This window comes from Manacus candei, unplaced genomic scaffold (genome assembly GCF_025592945.1).
Source record: "Manacus candei isolate 608988 ecotype Guabito, Panama unplaced genomic scaffold, ASM2559294v1 h1tg000099l, whole genome shotgun sequence".
NCBI classification, from domain to species: Eukaryota; Metazoa; Chordata; class Aves; order Passeriformes; family Pipridae; genus Manacus; species Manacus candei.
Window position 1 is genome coordinate 634,014 of NW_026138147.1, and position 21,261 is coordinate 655,274.

The 21,261-nt window shown below is 52.2% G+C and overlaps 2 protein-coding genes across 3 annotated transcripts in view; both read right to left on the reverse strand.

The window, feature by feature from the left end:
* Window positions 1–14,673, reverse strand: part of LOC127461281 (uncharacterized) — a 111,145-nt gene extending 96,472 nt beyond the window's left edge. Inside the window, exon 1 of the mRNA XM_051768959.1 lies at window positions 14,574–14,673. The gene's annotated coding sequence lies outside the window, so the exon portion shown is untranslated. The remainder of the gene's footprint in view (window positions 1–14,573) is intronic.
* On the reverse strand, window positions 1,925–16,140 carry LOC127461282 (uncharacterized). Of its 2 annotated transcripts, none has more exons than XM_051768962.1 (7): window positions 15,782–16,140; window positions 12,170–12,228; window positions 11,414–11,473; window positions 9,831–9,998; window positions 6,114–6,281; window positions 4,439–4,540; window positions 1,925–3,018 (listed from the first exon to the last, which is right to left on the reverse strand). In XM_051768962.1, the coding sequence occupies exons 1-7, from the start codon at window positions 16,123–16,125 to the stop codon at window positions 2,948–2,950; spliced, it is 972 nt and encodes a 323-aa protein (XP_051624922.1). In that variant the 5' UTR covers window positions 16,126–16,140; the 3' UTR covers window positions 1,925–2,947. The 2 variants fall into 2 exon arrangements, with proteins under 2 accessions (XP_051624922.1, XP_051624921.1); XM_051768961.1 differs by having other exon boundaries at window positions 4,376–4,540.
* Between the last annotated feature and the right edge of the window lie 5,121 nt (window positions 16,141–21,261).

The following is a 21,261-nucleotide window of genomic DNA, read 5'->3' on the forward strand; positions in this document are numbered from 1 at the left end:
AGGCTTCCTTTGGTTCCAGGAGACCCTGAAGTGTCACAACAGCTCATTGATTCCCTGACTTTCTCTGGTATCACAATGGCCCCCTTGATTCCAACAAAGGCACCCTATCTAAATTTGTTCTTTGCAAACTGTCCTTGCTGTCACCTCCTGGCATGGCCAGGCATGGGCACTGACCACTCACCTGTTTGCATGTGACCAGTGAATCCGAACAATCGACCCCAAAGACTGCTCAGAGACATTCTTTTATCTTTAAGCAGCAAGGTATTTGTTTATTCAACGTTGGGAGCAAGCCAGCTCGTGCTGGACAAACTTGCTCAACTTGAAAGTGCAAAACTAAGCGAATTTATACGCTTTAGATACAGGGTTACCTCATTTATTATACATATTAATAAGCAGGCTGGTCTCTGGGCAGAGTCTTTCCAGACATGCCCAGTCTTCTACTGTGGGGGGCTTCTCCTCAAGCCTTCATCCCTCTGGTGGTCGCCATGGACGTCTTCCTCAATTTGACCTCTTCAGTCAGGTGACCTGAATTCTTCAAGCTTGCAAAATCCTGGCTCTGGGCCTTCTAGATCTTATTCAAACATCTGGGTTACCTAATTTATTACTGTGTGTGTACTACTCCTATTCTTTCTATAATAAGGCCTTTGGTCCAGTGAGCAGAACAGAACATGAGATTAACCAGTGCTCCAAAAATGTTCTTCCAGTAAAACAGGGGTTTCTTAGCAGGCCAAGATATCTCAGTTAACTCTTCTAGGCCTGGCTCCTGTTTCAATCCTCCTTCTGGCCCTTCTTGTGGATGGGCATCACATGAGCACCTCCACTCATCGGGTCCTCCCTAGTGAGCCAGGACTGATGGTAAATGGTGGAGGGTTTCTGCTGAGCTCTCCCTCCAGCTCCCTCAGCACCCTTGGATGAATCCCTTCTGGTCCCATAGACTTGGGAGTGTCTCAGTGGCTCAGCAGATCATCAGCTGCTTCCTCCTGGATTACAGAGGGTCCATTCTGCTCCCTGTCCTTGTCTACCAGCTCAGGGGGCTGGTTGTCCTGAGGATAACAGGCCTTTCTGTTAAAGACTGAGGCAAAGAAGGCATTAAATGCCTTGGCCTTTTCCTCATCCTTGGTGACAGTGTTTCCCCTGGTGTCCAATAAAGGATGGAGATTTTCCTGTGCCCTCCTTTTGTTGATGATGTATTATATAAACCCTTTCTATTACCCTTTACAGAAGTAGTCAGATTGAGTTCTAGCTGAGCTTTTACCTTTCTAATTTTCTCTCTACATGGCCTAACAACATCCTTGTACTCTTCCTGAGCTGCCTGCCCCTTCTTCCAAAGGTCATAAACCCTTTTTATTCCCCCAGTCCCAGAAAAGTTCCCTGCTCAGCCAGGCCAGTCGTCTTCCCTGCTGGCTCATCTTGCAGCACACATGGACAGGCTGCTCCTGGGCCTTCAAGATTTCCTTCTTAGAGTATGTCCAGCCTTCCTGGACCTCTTTGTTATTAAGGACTGTTTTGCAGGAGACTGTCTCAACCATTTCAGTGTCCTGAACAGGCCAAAGTCCACCCTCCAGAAGTCTAAGGTAGAAGTTTATTGACCCCTTCCTTACCTTTTGATCCCTTAGAAGCTGGACCGGGATGGCCAGACAGAATGCAGAGGGGGTGACCTTGGCCCCCCCGCTGCTGCTGCTTACCCAATTGGATGAACAAGATGATAACCATAGCTGTTGTTTCTTTATTTACTTTTATTTCAATTTTGACATTTGTTCCTTGCATAATTATCTGCATTCAAAATTTGTTATTAAGGAGTGTCTCAGCTAATATCATCATAGAAAACAAGAAGGGGGTGATGCGGGGAGCATGGAGGAGGAAAGAGAGAAGTTTGCGAGGTGGAGAAGGCAGCTGTGAGAGACCAGAGCTGAAGAGACGACAGAGGAGGACGTGGATTCTGGGCATTCAGTGTCCAGTTATGAAGACTGAGACTGTTTTACAGACTAGGACTGAACAGGATTGTTAACAAAAGTTACGAATGTATTGTAGCTCAGTTTATGCCAAATGTTTTCACAGTTTTCTCCTCATGTTTATTACCTATTTTCTGACTGGCTGCAATCTGCTGCATTGCAGATGTTTTCCTTATTGGCTCCTATTTCTCCCTTATTCCCTCCTTTCCCTTCTGACTGGTCCATGTCCCTGCCTGTCCTATGCTCCTCCCTGGTTTCTGGAACCTTCTCCTGCCACCCTATAAATAGGGGTGGCACACCCTAATAAGGCTGCAATAGCTTCGAGCTACCACTCTGCACGAACCCCCGGCTGTCGCGGCTTCTCTCCCCTGCGACTGTGACAGATGGTGCCCAACTAGCGGGGCACAGTGGTGGTTCTCTTACTCTAAGGGAACTCCTCTGCCTGCGCAGGGCACAGGCACCCTTGGAAGACAGGTGTTGCCCCGGCCTCAGGAGGAACATGCTAATTCTACACTTGTGCTGTGCACATTAACTACAAACAGAAGCAGGAAAGAAGACAGGTAATGCGAGTGTAGTAAACATGTCACAGAAAAATCAGGATTGCAACTGAACACTTCATTCTCCAGGTGAAATGGTTCCCCCACTGCTGTACATCCCAGATTCTTCACACACGCAAAATGTTAAAACACTTAAAATCCAGGATTCCCAGGACTCTGCCTGAGATTTTGTGTAGAGCTCGCTGGGTAATTCAGCTCTGCTCTGGGTTGCACTTTGGCTGCTGTTGCTTTCACTTGTTTGAAACCAGGCAGTGGATGGATCTGCCCTGGCACAGCAGGAACCAGCTCACAGGAGGGAGAAAAGCCCTAACAATTATCTCAGTCTTCCGGCAGCACGAGCACTTCCCAACACAGCAAGCCCAGGGAGTGCAGGGGGTGGGGGGCCAAGCTCAAGAGAAATGTAATGAGAGCCAGACTTTAATTTTGTTGATCAATGCTTCACCAGCTCAGGAGTTGTCTGTGCATCTGTATCATGGCCTCGTCTTCTGATGCACTTTCTATCAGCACACCTGCAAAAGATTAAAGAGCCAAGAGGAAGTGAAAATTAAACCCACACAGGAATTGGGTAGAGATCCAGCTACATCTGACTTGGTAGGTTCTGAAAGCTGTGTTTTCAGATGTCTCGTGCCCTGTACAGAATCACAGAAACACAGACAAGGAGAAGGTTGCAAGGGACCTCCAGAGATCATCTGGAGCTGGGTGGCCAGAACCTCCTCCAGAGGCTTTTGAATATCTCCAAAGAAGGAGACTCTACAATCTCTCAAGGAACTGGCCCCAGTGCTGAGTCACCCTCACAGTAATGAAGTTCTTCCTCGTGTTCAGGTGGAAATTGCTTTGTTTCCCTTTCTGCCCATTGCCTCCCATCCTATCACTCAGCACCACCCAGAAGAGCCTGGCTCCATCCTCCTGACCCTTCAAACACTTGTGTCCACTGATGACATCCCCTCTCAGACTTCTCTTCTCCAGACTAAACAGGCCCAGCTCCCTCAGCCTCTCCAGCCCCTGATCATCTCTGCAGCCTCAGCTGGACCCGCTGCAGGAGCTCCATGTTTCCCTTGTACTGAGGAACCCAGCACTGGACACAGCACTCCAGATGGGCCTCACCAGGGCTGCTCCTCCCTTGGCCTGCTGGCAAAGCTCTTCCGAAGGCAGCCCAGGCAGCCTTGGGCCTTCTTGGCCATTGCTGACCCTTGGCCAGCTCTCTGTCCACCAGAACCCCCAGGGCCTTCTCTGCACAGCTACTTGCCAGAGGGTCAGCCCTGAGCCTGGACTGGTGCCTGCCCTTCTTCCTGACCAGGTTCCTTGAATTGCTTGGATGGGTTGAGTGCAGCAGGGCTGGGGAAAGAGCCCAGGCCCTGTGAGCCTTCCTGAGGCCTTGGCAAAGGCCTGGGGGGCAGGATGGGGGGTAGGGATCATCCCCCTCCACGTCTGCAGACAGCATCCGTGGGCCATGGGAGACAACCCTCCGTCATGAGGAAGGTGAGTGCGTGGGAGGACTGGCAGTGGACACCTTTAGCACCCATCGGGTCAGAGCTGTCCTCACTGCCCTCAAAGACAAGGGAGAGAAGAGGGGCCTTGACCCCCTGCAGGGAACACTTCAGCATGGAGCTGTTTCAGTGTCACGGATCACAAAAGCTGTTTGTTCCCCGTGGGCAGAGGCCCAGACAAGTGGCCTTTAGTCACGGGATGGATTGTGGTGGTGATTCCCAGGACTGAAGGCAGCTTCTCTGGGCCTCTCCCCATGTCAGGGCCGTCCTTCTCCATCCCCTTTGAGGAGCTGTGCAGGACGAACTCACAGGGTGGTTTGCCTGTAGAGCAGCTTTGGCATCCAGAGAGATGGAAGTGCTTGGGAATGGCCCTGCTCACCTTGTTCCATCTCCATTTTTGCTCCGAGGAGCTGAAGGATGTGTTTTTTGGACCCCTGCCTACCGTGTAATTCTTGTTCCAGAGTTTGAATTCTTTGGCAGAGCTGCTGAAATTTCTTGTCCATCTTGGATTCCTGGGCCCTCATCATTTTCTTCATTTTCCTATCTGTGAAGGCAGAACAATGATCCTGGGTCACTGACTGTGATGGCTTTGCACAGTTACTGGTGGATTGAGATTGTAAACAAGTCACTCCCCTTTTGTTTCAACCTCTCCCTACTCCTCTCCAATAATGAAGGGACATAATATAATATGTCCTCTCCATATAATGAAGAGATAAAAGTACAAAAACAACAATTTAAAAAGGAAATAGCAGGAACTCCAAAGAACCAAGGGAAAATGGTTTAAGCTGAAAAGGCAGAAATCGTTTCCTAGTCCCCCTACCCCGGGACAGAAAAGCCCCAAATGGCAGCTACCACATGGTTGCCACAAGCAAAGCCAAAACATTGGGAGGCTGCCCTGCCCTCTGGACCATGCAGGGGAAAAGAAACAAATTAAACCAAACCATAGCAAACAGGTTCTCAAAGACCCACCCTCCAGGATGAGGGGATGGGGTGAATATTCATCACAAAGCTCCACGCCCTGGCTTTGGAACCATAACACTGATGCTTCCTCCTTGAGAGGCAGACCAGCTCTCTGACACAAGGATGCCCAAAGGCTCTGATTTAAGCTCCCTGCCAGAGGGTCTCTTCTCAGGGCTCTCCTCTGGGTGTATATTTTCCTTCCTCACTCCCCCTCGAAATCCTCAACTCACAGGAATTCAATTTTGTGATGGAGGTACAATCTGGAAATGGTTTTCCCGTTGCCCTCTGTCCTTTAGCAGGGAGGGAACAAGAAACTCGGAGCACATTTTCCTCCCTTTTCAGCCTCTCATTGGTGCTTTCTGTAGCTCAGTTAAATATGGCTTCAGCTTTGAAAAGAGGGCCACAGGTTTCATCCTAAGGCCACAGTGCCCTGAGCCATCAGGAAGTCAAGGGGTTGCCCTGGACTGTTCTGGGCTGCTCACTGCCAGAGATTTGCTCCTGCAGCAAGAACAGGACCCCCAGGCAGGTGAGGCCCATCTTGTCTCCCCTTTCCCTGCCCGGGGTGCAACAGGCTGTGCCCCAACACACACTGTGTCCTGCCTGAGCCAGGCCCAGGAGCACCATCTGGGGCTCAGCAGGCCCACTGGGGTGTCTGTGCCCCAGCTGACTCCTTCCCTTCCCAGCACCAGCTCTTCAGGGAGAGCTGTTCTGCACAGGCCCCTGTGCTCAGAGACACCTGCAGTGCTCATGGAGCTGGGTCTCCTTGTGGATCTTCAACAGGAAGACAAGGTTGGGATCACATGTGCCCCAAGACGGCCCCAGGAGTGGGGAGTGGGAGAAGGGGAGTGGGGAAAGGGAGAGAGACGCTGACAGGACTGCAAGGGGGGAACCTTAACAAGGATCAGGGGATCAGAGAACTCACAGCACACACTCTCTGCAGAGATGAGGGAGACAAGTGTGGCCATGACCACCTGCAGAGAACACTTCAGCATGGAGCTGTTTCAAGGTCAGGCAGCACAAAAGCTGTGCCCCATGTCAGGGCCGTCCTTCTCCAGCCCCTTTGAGGAGCTGTGCAGGACGAGCTCTCAGAGTGGTTTGCCTGTAGAGCAGCTTTGGTGTTCAGAGAGATGGAAGTGCTTGGGAGTGGCCCTGCTCACCTAGTTCCTTGTTCAGGTCTTCTCTGAGCAGCTGAATATCCTGCTTTGTGGATGCCAGCCCTTCCTGGAAATCTTCACGCATAGCTTTCATTTCTTTGCAGAGCTGCACAATGGTCTCCTCCATCACAGATCCCTGAGCCTTTGGGGGATTTTCCTCCTCTGTCTTTCCTGTGAAAAAATAGACAGGTGTCAGTGGGAGACTGACACTGCCCCCTTGAAGGAGAGACCACCCATCTGCCCTGGGGATGCTCAAATCCTCTGTTTTCAAGTCTCTTCTTCAGGGGCTCTCCTTAGGCCTTCCTGCAGGTTGTCTTTTCAACTTCACTCTCCTCCTGAGAAATACTCACTTCAGAGGAATTAAACCTTGCACTCAAGGTGCAACCTGGAAATGGACTTTTTTGCCTTATTTCTTCATGCAGGGAGGGAACAAGAAACTCAGACTCAGGTCCCTCATGTCCAGCCTGTTTACTGATTTGTTTGCTCCACACTTCTTTTTCTTTAGAGAATCCTTCCTAATTCAGCAGCCTTGGAAAAGAACTCACTCATCCCTGAAAAACAGGACTGGGGAATTCCCAAGCTGATGCACTGTGGGCACCATTAGTGATCTCTTCCCCAGCTTTCAAATCCTTTCCCACCAGGAATTTGCTCCGGGAAGGAGCCTTGGTCTCTCTCCTGGAGCTCCAGTCTTCTTTGGGACATGGAGACTTTTCTGTTCCAGCTTTTGTCTCTGGAAAGGAGTCTCAGCACCACTGTGAGCCCTCAGAACCATGGGCTTGGAGCTCCTGTGCTGCTGGGGAGGAGCACTGACAGGAAGCCCCCTGCCCCCTCACTCCCCAAGGGCCTGGCCCCGGGGGAGAGCCCAGGCCCTGCTGATTTCCAAGTGTTCCTTGAGGGAAGAACATTGCCCTGCCCCATGCCAGCTGCAAAGAGCAGGGACAGACAAAGAGCTGCCTTAGAACCTGGGCAGGATGGGAGCCAGCAGAGCCCAGGCTGTGCTGGGCAAAGCCACTGCCGGGGCAGCTCTGCACCCTGGGGGCCTGGACACCTGCACGGGGGTGGGAAATACAGCAAAGCACTTCTGGAGGCCCTTGGAAGTGGGAATTTATGGACAGATGGGACTATTTGACCTCACTGTGCTGGGCCCTCATGCACAACAGGCCTTTGTCTCTTCTCTTTGTTCGGCAGGGTTTAGTTTCCAGGTAGCCTGGGCAAGTCCTGGCCCTCACCTGCACACAAAGGCTTCTCCCTTTTGGGCCTGGAGGAAAGCCCAGGAGGAGATTCCTCCTTTAGTGGTCAAGGGAAGGAGAGGAAATCCCAGAAGTGCTGTGTTATGCCTTTCAATCCTTACCAATTGCCAGGGATACCCTCTGCTAGAGCAGGACGTGTCTCTGGTCAGAGAGGGACGTCCCTCTGACCAAAGTCACCCCACCCCAAAGGCCTCCTGCTGTGCACTGAAGGGGTTCTGCAGGTAACGTGCTCGGGGGAGAGACCTTGACTGGCTTTGCCTCTGCCAGGGATAACACACAAGGCAGCAGCTGGGACTCACAGGGGCTCCTGCTGCCAAGGTCCCTCAGTGCAGTCTGGGCAGTGGCAGCCCCCACAGCGACTGTGACCTGCAGCCAGGCTGGAGAAAAGTGGCTGCCTCTCCCTCCAGTGCCCAGGGGGAAGAGGATGGCCACCCTTCCCCTTCTGGTCCTCCGATTTTTCCTGTCAAACCCTCGCCCCATAGGATGAGGGGATGGGGTGAATATTCATCACAAAGCTCCACGCCCTGGCTTTGGAACCATAACACTGATGCTTCCTCCTTGAGAGGCAGACCAGCTCTCTGACACAAGGATGCCCAAAGGCTCTGATTTAAGCTCCCTGCCAGAGGCTCATCTTCTTAGAACTCTCCTCTGGGTGTATATTTTCCTTCCTCACTCCCCCTCAGAAATCCTCAGCTCACAGGAATTCAATTTTGTGATGGAGGTACAATCTGGAAATGGTTTTCCCTTTGTCTTCTATCTTTTAGCAGGGAGGGAACAAGAAACTCGGAGCACATTTTCCTCCCTTTTCAGCCTCTCATTGGTGCTTTCTGTAGCTCAATTAAATATGGTTTCAGCTTTGAAAAGGGGGTCACAGGCTTCATTTTAAGGCCACAGTGCCCTGAGCCATCAGGAAGTCAAGGGGTTGCCCTGGACTGTTCTGGGCTGCTCACTGCCAGAGATTTGCTCCTGCAGCTGCTGCAAGAACCTGCAATGCTGGGGCCTGAAGATCCGGCCCTGAGCCAAAGTTAACCTGTGAGATGAGCTCTCCTACCTAGTATTGTATTTCGCCCTATATCTGCTTATTAACCAAGATGCTATATAATCCTTAGTACTGCCTGAAGAACACACAGTTATGCTTGTTAGCCCAGCAGGTTATCAAGAATTAGTAAGGCCTGTATGTGCTATGAATATGCCTTTTCTTTCCAGCCAAGGTCACGAAAAATAGTAGGGCCTCACATGGTCGCAGCTGGTTCAATTTGATTTCAATGTAGCTCTAAGTTCTGTATTTAGTGACCAGTCAAGGCCATGAAGCATTTAATAGTGGATGCTCCAAATCTACTCCCTTGGTCTCCCTCTGGGCCCTGGCCAGGCCGAAGGGGAACACCAACAGAGGTAGAAAGGCAGATTGTGTTTCTGCCCCAATCGAGTGACTCAGCTGGTTTGTTTAACACTGTATGAGCTGAACTCTCACAGCCAGGATGGAGGCCCCACCTACGAGTGGATGCACTGCACAGGATTTCCCAGGGACAGGGAAGGGCTTCTCCAGGCCTTTGCTGCCACGGGGCTCCCCAGCTGAAGTGTGGTCTGGATGATGACGATTCCTTAGGGGAACTGGTGATGTATCTGTCTCTTAATCATTCCGAGACTTTCTCTGTAGTAATGATTAGATGCATTGCTAAGTGTATCCTTTGATAAGCCACTGCTTCTTTTGTAATTCTTTACTGTCTTGCACTAAAGGAAACGTATACACTTATTCTTTAAAGTCGGTGTCTGTGCTCTTCAATTTATCCTGGTTACCAGGGGAGGGAGGGGGCAAAACAGAACAGGACCCCCAGGCAGGTGAGGCCCATCTTGTCTCCCCTTTCCCTGCCCGGGGTGCAACAGGCTGTGCCCCAACACACACTGTGTCCTGCCTGAGCCAGGCCCAGGAGCACCATCTGGGGCTCAGCAGGCCCACTGGGGTGTCTGTGCCCCAGCTGACTCCTTCCCTTCCCAGCACCAGCTCTTCAGGGAGAGCTGTTCTGCACAGGCCCCTGTGCTCAGAGACACCTGCAGTGCTCATGGAGCTGGGTCTCCTTGTGGATCTTCAACAGGAAGACAAGGTTGGGATCACATGTGCCCCAAGACGGCCCCAGGAGTGGGGAGTGGGAGAAGGGGAGTGGGGAAAGGGAGAGAGACGCTGACAGGACTGCAAGGGGGGAACCTTAACAAGGATCAGGGGATCAGAGAACTCACAGCACACACTCTCGGCAGATATGAGGGAGACAAGTGTGGCCATGACCACCTGCAGAGAACACTTCAGCAGGGAGCTGTTTCAGGGTCAGGCAGCACAAAAGCTGTGCCCCATGTCAGGGCCGTCCTTCTCCAGCCCCTTTGAGGAGCTGTGCAGGACGAGCTCTCAGAGTGGTTTGCCTGTAGAGCAGCTTTGGTGTTCAGAGAGATGGAAGTGCTTGGGAGTGGCCCTGCTCACCTTGTTCCTTGTTCAGGTTTTCTCTGAGCAGCTGAAAAAGCCAATTTGTGTATTCCTGCCCTTTCTGGAGATCTTCACGCATAGCTGTCATTTCTCGCGTGAACTTCTGGAAGTCCTCCTTCATCCATGATTCCTGGGGCTTTGAGGCCTCTGGTTCCCATCCTTTTTCTGTGAAAAAAGACTGATGTCAGTGGGAGACTGACACTGCCCCCTCGAAGGAGAGACCACCCATCTGCCCTGGGGATGCTCAAATCCTCTGTTTTCAAGTCTCTTCTTCAGGGTCTCTCCTTAGGCCTTCCTGCAGGTTGTCTTTTCAACTTCTCTCTCCTCCTGAGAAATACTCACTTCAGAGGAATTAAACCTTGCACTCAAGGTGCAACCTGGAAATGGACTTTTTTGCCTTATTTCTTCATGCAGGGAGGGAACAAGAAACTCAGACTCAGGTCCCTCATGTCCAGCCTGTTTACTGATTTGTTTGCTCCACACTTCTTTTTTCTTTAGAGAATCCTTCCTAATTCAGCAGCCTTGGAAAAGAACTCAGTCATCCCTGAAAAACAGGACTGGGGAATTCCCAAGCTGATGCACTGTGGGCACCATTAGTGATCTCTTCCCCAGCTTATCAAATCCTTTCCCACCAGGAATTTGCTCCGGGAAGGAGCCTTGGTCTCTCTCCTGGAGCTCTAGTCTTCCTTGGGACATGGAGACTTTTCTGTTCCAGCTTTTGTCTCTGGAAAGGAGTCTCAGCACCACTGTGAGCCCTCAGAACCATGGGCTTGGAGCTCCTGTGCTGCTGGGGAGGAGCACTGACAGGAAGCCCCCTGCCCCCTCACTCCCCAAGGGCCTGGCCATGGGGGAGAGCCCAGGCCCTGCTGATTTCCAAGTGTTCCTTGAGGGAAGAACATTGCCCTGCCCCATACCAGCTGCAAAGAGCAGGGACAGACAAAGAGCTGCCTTAGAACCTGGGCAGGATGGGAGCCAGCAGAGCCCAGGCTGTGCTGGGCAAAGCCACTGCCGGGGCAGCTCTGCACCCTGGGGGCCTGGACACCTGCACGGGGGTGGGAAATACAGCAAAGCACTTCTGGAGGCCCTTGGAAGTGGGGATTTATGGACAGATGGGACTATTTGGCCTCACTGTGCTGGGCCCTCATGCACAACAGGCCTTTGTCTCTTCTCTTTGTTCGGCAGGGTTTAGTTTCCAGGTAGCCTGGGCAAGTCCTGGCCCTCACCTGCACGCAAAGGCTTCTCCCTTTTGGGCCTGGAGGAAAGCCCAGGAGGAGATTCCTCCTTTAGTGGTCAAGGGAAGGAGAGGAAATCCCAGAAGTGCTGTGTTATGCCTTTCAATCCTTACCAATTGCCAGGGATACCCTCTGCTAGAGCAGGACGTGTCTCTGGTCAGAGAGGGATGTCCCTCTGACCAAAGTCACCCCACCCCAAAGGCCTCCTGCTGTGCACTGAAGGGGTTCTGCAGGTAACGTGCTCGGGGGAGAGACCTTGACTGGCTTTGCTTCTCTCAAGGATAACCCCTCACATCCCAGAGGTTCCCAAGGATGAGCACAGACAAGAGGAATGGGATCAGCACTCACTTCCTCGCTCGAATGCCTCGTCTGTGAGTTTCTCAAGCAGCTTCCAACCAACCGTAGCAGCTGGGCATCAGGGTCACATGGAAATAAAACAAAGACAAAAAGAGGACATTTAACAAGGACTTTTCCCTGAGGAACTCCTGGAATGCATTGAGCAGGTTCTGGGGCAGAACACAGCACCCAGCTGGCCCTGGAACCACAAGGTCCTGTGCACCAGAGCCCGACAGCAGCGCTGGGGGGGCTCTGACCTTCGAGGCCACTCAGGCTCTCCTGGCCAAGAACCTGCCTCGGCTGCCACAGCATTCGGGCACCACACAGGTGCCTCAGCACAGTCCCCCCAGAACAGAGACACCCCAAAGTGTGAGACACTCCTCCTCCACACTGCACGAGTGGAGAGGGACCTCCCAGGGCCCTTCATTGTCCCTTGGCCTTTTCATTTGGGCCTGTCTTCTCAAAGACTTTCAGATGACCACAGGCAAGAGGAATGGGATCCAGCACACCTACTTATCAACCCAAATACATCTCTTAGGACACTCTGCCACCAGCTCTCCATTTCTGCCCACTGGGTTCACATGGAAAGAAAAAGGAAAAAAGGAAACTTCACTAGGACTTTTCCCTCCAGATTTCAAGAATGCATGAAGGAGCTTTTTGGGGACACACATATCCCTTATACTGCTCAAACCTCTGATATACTTGGGGTTTTTAGATGACTTATTTCCCCTTCTATTACTGTCAAAACAGAAGAAACACAGCTCTTACCAGCTCCTTCCAGGAATCCCATGCCTCTTCTGTCCCAGGTCCTTTTCTCAGGGTTCATTCTGCAATGCAAGGGAAAAGGGGAGCAAAATCTATGGGGTGGGCACAGGACTAGAGAAGAGGAGGCAGTTGAGAAGATCTGGGGGGGCAGCCAAGAGAGACAGGAGGCTGTGAACTGCCAAGCCTTTGCCTTCCCTGGGGTTTGCTGGAACAAGGGCTGAGCCCTGCTGCTCCCCTATGATCCACCCCAGGGCCTTTGCTGGGCTTTGTGAGAGCCAGGGACGAGCCTGCCTGGTGTGAATTTAGGAGGAGAATAACATTGATGACCCAGCCGAGTCTCGGCTGTGCCTCAGTCGTGCTCACCCCAAGTCAAGGACCTTTCAGTTGCCCATGATCTGCCCGGGAGGAGCTGCACAAGAAACCAGGAGGGAGCACGGCCAGGACAGGTGACCTGAATGGGCCAGAGGGATATTCCAGAGCCCAGAACGTCATGCCCAGTACATGAACTGGGGGAGTTGACTGGGAGGTGCCTCCCGGGGATGGGCTGGGCATCGGTCAGTGGGTGCTGAGCAGTTCCCTTGTGCATCACTGGTTTTTCATGGCATTTATCCCTCTCAGTACTTTTCTTTTTCATTCCTGTTATTGCTGTTACTATTGTTGTTATTACTGTTATTATATTTTACTTTATTTCAATTATTAAACTGTTCTTATCTCAACCCACCAGTTTTACCTCCTCCTGATTCTCCTCTCCCATCACAGGGGTGGGGATGATGGGAGGGAGCAGCTCTGTGCTCCTTAGTTGTTGGATGGGCTTAAACCACAGCAGTCCTTTTTGGTGCCCAATGTGTGCTCCACCAGCACTCAGGCACAACCTTCCAAACCATTCCACAGTGCCATGAAAACCCCTCACTCCCAGAGCTCCTACCTCCCACCCAGCTCTTGGGCTGCTCCAGAGTATTTGGTCACAGAAGCTGCTGTGACCAAGGACACCCTCTGCCAGGAGCTGCCCTGCCGAGGCTCCCCGGGCATGTCACGGCCCAGGACCTTCACCTGGAGAAGAGAAAAATGGGAAGAGCTGCAGGAAAACCACGAAGCTCCAGAGCTGAGAGCTCAAAGGGCTGGGCAGGGTCTTCTCCTGCCCCCACCCCCTTAGAGATGAGCTCCAAAATCCAGGCCCTGGTGTGGGAAACTCCCCTATGGTGCTCCAGAGGAGACTTGGGAGTGGAAAGTGGAGGGTTGGTGTGTGATACTGGGAGCACTGGGGGGAGCCAGAGAGCCATACTGGGAGCACTGGGGGGGAAATGAGAGCACTGGGGGGGACCAGTGAGCGATACTGGGAGCTCTGGGGCTGCACTGGAATTTTTAGCCCCTGAATCCCATGATCTGATGGCAAACAGGCCATGTGGCTTAAGTTAGGGGGATTCAAGGCTCTGGAACATTAATTTTGGGAGCTGTAAGGCTCAGAAAGACAAATTTGGGGAGCTCTGGGGCTCAGAAAGAATGATTTAGGGGGCTTTGGGGCTGAGAAACTGATTTGAGGGACTTTGGGGCTCTGGAACACTGATTTCAGGAGCTTCTGTGCCTAAAAAGCCCTTATTGAGGGATCTTTTAAGCTCAGAATCAGCAATGTAGGGAGTATTTAGGCTCAGAAACCCCCATTTAGAAACATTTTTTGGTCCAGAACACCAATTTAGGGAGCTTTGGAGCTGAGAAACACTCTTTTGGGAGATTCTGGGCTCAGGAATATCCATTCAAAGAATTTTTGGGCTTCCAAAAAAACTTGTTTAGAGAGGGTCTTGTTCAGGAACCCTGATTAAGGAAGCTTTGGGCCTGGGAAACACACATTTAGGGAGCTTTTAGGGTCAGAGCCAGTGATTTAACGAGCTTTTGCTGTTCAAAGCATTGATTTTGGGAGCATCTGGACCAGAAGGACCAATTCAGGGAGCTTTGGGGCTCCCAAACCCCCTCTATTGGGTTCATGTGGCCAGGTTTTGGTAGCGGGGGGCTCCAGGGGTGGGTTCTGTGAGCAGCTGCCAGAAGCTTCCCCATGTCCGGCACCGCCAATTCCAGTGGCTCCATCAGTTGTGCAGGAGGAATTACAGCCAGAGAAGAGCAGAGTGAGAACAGAGGAACAGCTCTGCAGACCCCCAGGGCAGTGCAGAAGGAGGGGCAGGAGGTGCTCCAGGCACCAGGGCTGAGATTCCCCTGCAGCCCAAGGAGGAGCCCACGCCAGAGCAGGGGATGCCCCAAAAGGAGGATGTGGTCCTGTGGGAAGCCTGTGTTGGAGCAGAGTCCCTGCAGGGGCCTGGGGATCCCTGGAGAGAGGAGCCCACGCTGGAAGAGGTTTTCCTGGAAAGACCTGTGGCCCTGTGGGGGACCCACCTTGGAGCAGGGAAGGGACTTTGACTCCTCTCTGAGCAGCAGCAGGATCAGCCTGTGATGTTTGGGATTACATTCCAGTCTCCCTGAACCACTGAGGAGGAGGAGGGAGGGTCTGGGATGGAGGGGGCTTGGGGGAAAGATTTTTGTAAGATTTCTTTTACCTCTCATTATCCTGCTCTGATTTTGTTGGTAATAAATTCAATTAATTTCCACAATTCCAGTCTGGTTTGCCCATGATGTAATCAGAGAGGGATCTCTCTCTGTCCTTATCTCAACCCATGAAGCTTTTGCTGTATTTTCTCTCCCCTGTCCAGGTGTGGAGGGCAGTGATAAAGTGGCTTTGGTGGGTGCCTGGCACCCAGTCAGAGTCAACTCACTACACACCCATCTGGGGAGCTTTTGGGCTGAGTGACAGCGATTTAGGGAGCTCCTGCATTCAGAAATACCCATTTTGGGATCTTTGAGGCTCAGAAAAAAAGGTGTAGGGAACTTCTGGGCTCAAAACCAGCAACTTCTGCTTTTTTAGGGGCTCAGAACCCCACCCCTCAGGAGCTTTTGGTCTCAGATACTGCAAGTTTGGGAGCTTTTGATCTCAGAAGCAGTGATTTAGGGAGCTTTGGGGCTCAGAACCATCCATTTAGGGAGATTTTGGTGTCTCAAACACTGATTTAGGGAGATTTGGGGTTGAAAAACACCAATTTCGGGAGCATTTGGCTCAAAACCACTCATTTAGGGAACTTTTGGCCTCAGAAAGTCTCATTTAGGGAGCTCTTGAGCTCACCCAATTCCAATTTAGGGAGCTCTTGGTCTCAGAAACAAGTATTTATGGATCTTTTGGGGCCTGAAGCAGCAATTCAAGTAGCATGTAGGTTCAGAAAGAGGGATTTAGGGAGCCCTGGTGCTCCAGACCACCAATTTAGTGAACCTTGGGCCTAAGAAACCCCAATCTGGGGAGCTTGAGGCTCAGAAAAGCTGAGTACCAGTATCCTGGTATCAGGAGCTTTGGGTCAGGGAGAGCGATTTGGGGATATTTTCAGCTCAGAAAGAGCGAATGAAAGAGCCTTTGGGCTCCAAAAGACCAAGTGAAGCAGATTTTGGGCTCAGTAGCCCCCATTTAGGCAGCTTTGGAGCTCCAAACCAGCGATTTGGGAAGCTTTTGGGCTCAGAAACACTAATTTCGGGAGCAGAAGTAGCCCCACGGGGGGAAGGGTGGGAGTGAGGGGCTGCACTTACCTGGAAGAAGGTCGGGACGAAGCGGCTCCGCAGGGAGCACCGCGGGGCTCCTGACGCTTATATTCCTCCTGCCCTACCCCACTCCTACAGGACCTACCCCTGCCCTTTATCCCCTGGCACCTCAGTTCTCGGGTGTACACCAGTTTCTCGGAAATCCCTGGAAACCAAAAGCGAAAATGCTCCGAGCAGGGGGCGGCTCCTGGGGCGGGAGAGGAACAGCAGAGCCCCGGGGTCCCTGCTGGGGCGAGGGGGCACAGCCAGTGGCCCCTGCCTGCTCCTGGGGCCTCCCGGGGCACCAGGAATGGCACTGGGGGGGAACTGGGAGCACTGGGAGCCAACCCCATGGTCTGATGGCAAATGGGGCGTGTGGCACGAGTTAGGGGGTTCGGGGCTCTGGAACCCCAATTTCAGGAACTTCGTGGCTTAGACACTCCTCTTTTGGAGGTTTGGGGTAATAACAGCGATTTCAGGAGATCTGAGGCTGAGAAAGAGCAATCTGGGGGGCCTTGGGGCTCCAGAATACCAATTTCAGGAGCTTTTGGGCTCAGAAATTCACATTTAGAGAGCTCTGAGTCTCAGAAACACCAATTAAGCAAGCTTTGGACTGAAGAAAAAACAACCCCCAAACCAAACAATAAAACAATTTATAGATGTTTTGAGCCAAGAAAGAACAATTTAGGGAGAGTTTTGGCTCAGAAACACCCATTTAGGGATATTTTGGGGTCTAAAAAACTGCTTTAGGGAGCTTTAGGGCTGAGAAACACTCGTTTTGTGAAGATTTAGACTCAGAAATATCAAACTGAGGAGTGTTTGGACATCCAAAAAACCTGTTTAGAGAGGGTTTTGCTCACAATGGCTGAAATATAAGTATGGGGAGGCCTGGCAGATTGTCTGTATCCCACTGCCCCAAACCCCTCAGCAATGCCATGTGCTTGCAATGGGGGAACCAACACTGGATGGCTGGAAACATCTCCTGTGTCCCAAGGCACTGCCTGGAACACTGTCCTGGGCCTGGAGAAGCAAGTTTTAATGGTGACATGAAACCCCTGAAAGAACTGAATCAGACAGTGGAACTCATTTCTGAACCAGCCTCAGAGACACTTGGGCCAAAGAACCTGGCCCTGAGCGGGTGAATCACATCCCCTGTCATGCACCAGCCTCTGGGGAGATCCCAGGATGCAAGGGACAGGTGAAGAGGACACTGAGGGCAAAGGCTGGTGGGCCTGCAAACACGGGGTTACACATTTACCAAAGGTTCCTCAACAGCAGAGGATCTGCCAGTCGGGCTGGCCCTGCCCAGTCAGCATATTTACGTGCTGTGGAAGGGGACAAAGTTCCTGCAGTGCACATGAAAAACATGCTGGGGAAATGTGGTGGGTTTCTGTGGCTGGGTTTGGTAGCACTGGGGGGGGTTACAGGGGTGGCTTCTCTTAGAAGCTGCCAGAAGCTTCCCCTGTCCTGTGGAACCAACACCAGCTGGCTCCAGGACGGACTCCCTGCTGCTGGCCAAGACCAAGCCAATCAGGAGTGACAGTAACACCCCTGGGATAACATATTTAAGAACAGAAGGCTGTGGGACAGAAAGAATTCCAGCCAGGGAAGAGCGGAGTGAGAACATGGGAACAACAAAGTAGACCCCAAGGTCAGGGCAGGAGGGGCAGGAGGAGCTCCAGGTGCTGGAGCTGAGGCCCTGCAGCCCGTGGGGCAGAGCAGGGTGGGGCAGCTGTGCCCCTGTGCCCATGGGGGAGCATCGGGGTGCAGAGACCCCCCTGCAGCCCCTGGGGGAGAATTGGGGTGCAGAGACCCCCCTGCAGCCCCTGGGGGAGAATTGGGGTGCAGAGACCCCCCTGCAGCTCATGGGGAGAATTGGGGTGCAGAGACCCCCCTCCATCCCCTGGGGGAGCATCAGGTGCAGAGACCCCCCTGCAGCCCCTGGAGAAGCCCACTCCAGAGCAGGTGGATGCCCAAAGGAGGCTGTGACCCCGTGGCAGGCCCAGGATGGAGCAGGGTCCTGGCAGGGACCTACAGCCTGTGGAGAGGGAAGCCCAGGCTGGAGCAGGTTTTTCCTGGGTAGGACTCGTGGCCCCTGTGGGGGACCCACGCCAGGACAGCTCATCCATGAGGGACTGACCCCATGGAGGAGTGACCCACGGGACAGCAGGTTGGGAAGAGCTGCTGCCCGGGGGGTGGACTCACGCTGGAGAGGTCCATCAAGGACTGTCTCCCGTGGGAGGGACCCCAGGGCAGCAGGGGAAGGACTCCAACTCCTCTCTCTGAGCGGCAGCAGAAACAACAACTGACTGCAACCCCCATTCCCGTCCCCCTGCACTGCTGGGAGGGAGGAGGGAGAACATGGAGGGAAGGAGGGGTGGGGGGAAGGTGTTTTTAAGACTGTTTTATTTCTCACTCTTTGGTTCTTATCCTGTTAGCAATAAATTGAAGTAATATCCTCACTTTGAGTCTGTTCTGCCCATTGCAGGTAATCAGCAACTGACCTCTCCCAGCTCTTATCTCAGCTCATGAATCCTTGGCTGTGTTTTCCTCTCCTCTGTCCAGTTGCAGAGGGAGAGTGAGAGAGTGGCTTTAGTGGGTACCTGGCATCCGGCCAGGGTCGACCCGCTACAGGAGAACAGTCTGGGTTATTCCTGCCTCAGGCAAAGGCAAACCCACCCGTGGGATTGATGTTGCTCAAGGACACGAGTGCACTTGGTGGCTGATGTGGGAGAATGGGAATTCCTGTGTGTGCCTTAAGGGGATTTGATTTGGGGTGAAAATAGCCAATGAATTAAATCTGATGTTAAGAACTAACCAACACTTCTGTGGTGGCTACGTGTGCATCACCTGAGCACCTCCCAACATCGACCTCAACCACAAGTGTTCCGGGGATCTGAGCCTTGACTTCCCTCGGAAGGAAGGAGGAACTTTGATCAAACTGAACAACAATTGAACAGTGGAGTCAGAACTGACTCCAATGTGCCACACGCAACAATCCAACACCTCCCACACAGCTTTCCTGTTCCCAGGGATGGAGGCCAAAGTCATGGACTGAATGAATTCAACAAACAATTTTTGTGGACATTTTATGACCATTTGACAGAGGTGTTCCACACACTATGGGAATGATGTCTGTATTTATATCTACCAAATAGATAAATAGGAAATGTGATGGGGAATTGGGAAGTGTGAGAATTGGCATGACATCATTGGTATGGGGTAAGGGGTGGATATTGTCCTGTTTTCAGCTGGGAAGGAGTTAATTTAGTCTCAGTAGCCATTACAGTGCCATGTGTTGGATTTGGAATGAGAATATTGTTGATAACACACTCATGTTTGGGGTTTTACTGAGTCGTGATAATCCTAAGTCAAGGAATTTGGTTTTGGTTTTGTTTTATGTCCCCTGCTCTGCCAGTGAGAAGGTTCCCAAAAGAAAAAAGCTGGGAGGCAGCAGAGCCAGGACAGGTGACCTGAAATGGCCAAAGGAATATTCCACACCATTAAACATCATGCCCAGTATATGAACTGGGGCAGTTACCTGGTATGGGGGGCTGATCTGGGCTTGGGAAGGGGGGCCTGGCATCAGTCAGGGGGTGGTGAACGATTGGTACTTTTTTCCTTTCCATTTAATCGTCATTACTCTGATTATTCACTATATTATTATATTTTACTTTGTTCTCAATTATTAAACTGTTCTTATCTCCACCTGCAAGTTTTTCCCTTGATTCCTCTCCCCACCCCACCGGGGGTGGGGGGGCTGTGAGTGAAGGGCTGGGTGGTGAATAGTTGCCAGGGGGGCTTAAACCAGGACAAAGAGCTACAGAGTGAGGCTGCAGGAAGGGGGCCCATGGCACCGTCCACAGCCAGGCCTCCAGGTATAATCCTGGAGGGCCTGATCTGTGGCCTGGTTTTCTGGACCCCCTGCTCAAGGTGCCCCAGGGCCATTGTCACCCACCAGGCCCTGGAAACCACTGTTCCCAGCACTGGTCTGTCAGCCACCTCTGAGAGGTGGTTTGTTCCTTCACAGAGGGACATCAAGTGACGGGGCCAGAACTCCAAGAGGTCCCAAGACTTTGTCCCCTCGGGCACAGCCTGGTCTGTGCCACCACGGGCTGGGAGGACACACGTTGTGCTGAGGCCCTGGGGCCTCGTGGCCTCCTGGCACAGCCCGGCAAGGCTGGGCACTGTCACCCCCTTGTCCTTCCCTCAGCGTCACCCCCATCCCAGTGCCCTGGCAGAGCCCTGAGCAAGGTGAGAGGGACAGGATCTGCCTTCCCCGGGCTGGGGGTCAGGGCTGGACCTTTCTGCTGCCTCCAGCCGAGCCAGGCTGTGCTCAGCACCTGAGCTGCTGCCCAGAGCCTTTGCCTCCCTGCACTCACGGCCTCCAAGGATCTGCTGGAGAGTCCCTGGGGAGGCTTTGTCAGGAATGGCCCTGGGGGACTCCTTGATGCTTCAAGAGACTGCAGGATTTTCAAAGTACTTTTCATTTTCCTTTCCACACTGAGTCTCTGAGAGGTTTGTGCAATCATCTGCAATTATCTGCTTTAACCAGTCCCCTGAGAGCCTGTGTCAGTAGTGACACTCACTGGGGCTCATTAATTCTTTCAAGGAGTTCAGTTTTTAGGGGGACTTTGGGTTTTGCTTTTGATACTGAGAGGTTTGTGCAATCGTGGCCCCCAGTTATCTCCTCCAAGGGGGTCCATGAGGAGCCTGTTTTGGGAATGGTCCTCAGTTGCACCCATTAATGCTCTGAGATACTTTCAGTTTCTCTTTGACCCATGAAAGGTTTGTGCAATCTCCTCTCAGTCCCTGAGGTTCAAAGGCTCAGCACCAAGTACGCCACGGGGTTCATTGAGATAAACCAGGTCCTAATAAACCATGGAACTTCTGTGATTGCCCTCTAATCTAGGAGGGTTAATTAAGAAGGTTGCCTGTGTAGTTATGGAGAAAGTTCAAAGAGCTTCTAACAAATATGCATTCCTACTTTAAAGGGTGTACTTTATTACTTTTCTCTTTGGAGAAGAAATGATTGCAGCGTTCTCGAACTGATCTTGATCCAGGGTCTCTCCTAAGGAGGTCTGGACTATTTGGAGAACTGTCCCTTGAGGTCTGACACAGTGTGGACAACCTTGCTCCACATCTCCCCAACCCCATCAAGTCTCTCATCAGTCTCCTGGGTCCTGCTCTGCTCTCTGCTCACAGAACCGGCTGCACACAGCACAGAGGGGTTTTTCTTCTTTCTTTGCAGCAATCTGAAAGCCCCAAGTTTCACCTTTGGTAACAGACACTCCTCAGCTGTGAGCCAATCCCCGCTGCCACCAATGGGGTTCAGCTCCCCCAGGGCAAACCCGTGCGAGAAACGTTTTAGACGAACAGGAACACAAATAAGGAATTGGCACTGGGGGGGCACTTAGGGATCCTGGGGGGTACTTGTGGGTCAGTTTGGGGTCCGGGAAGCATTTTGGGACACTTGGGCGTCCCCGGAG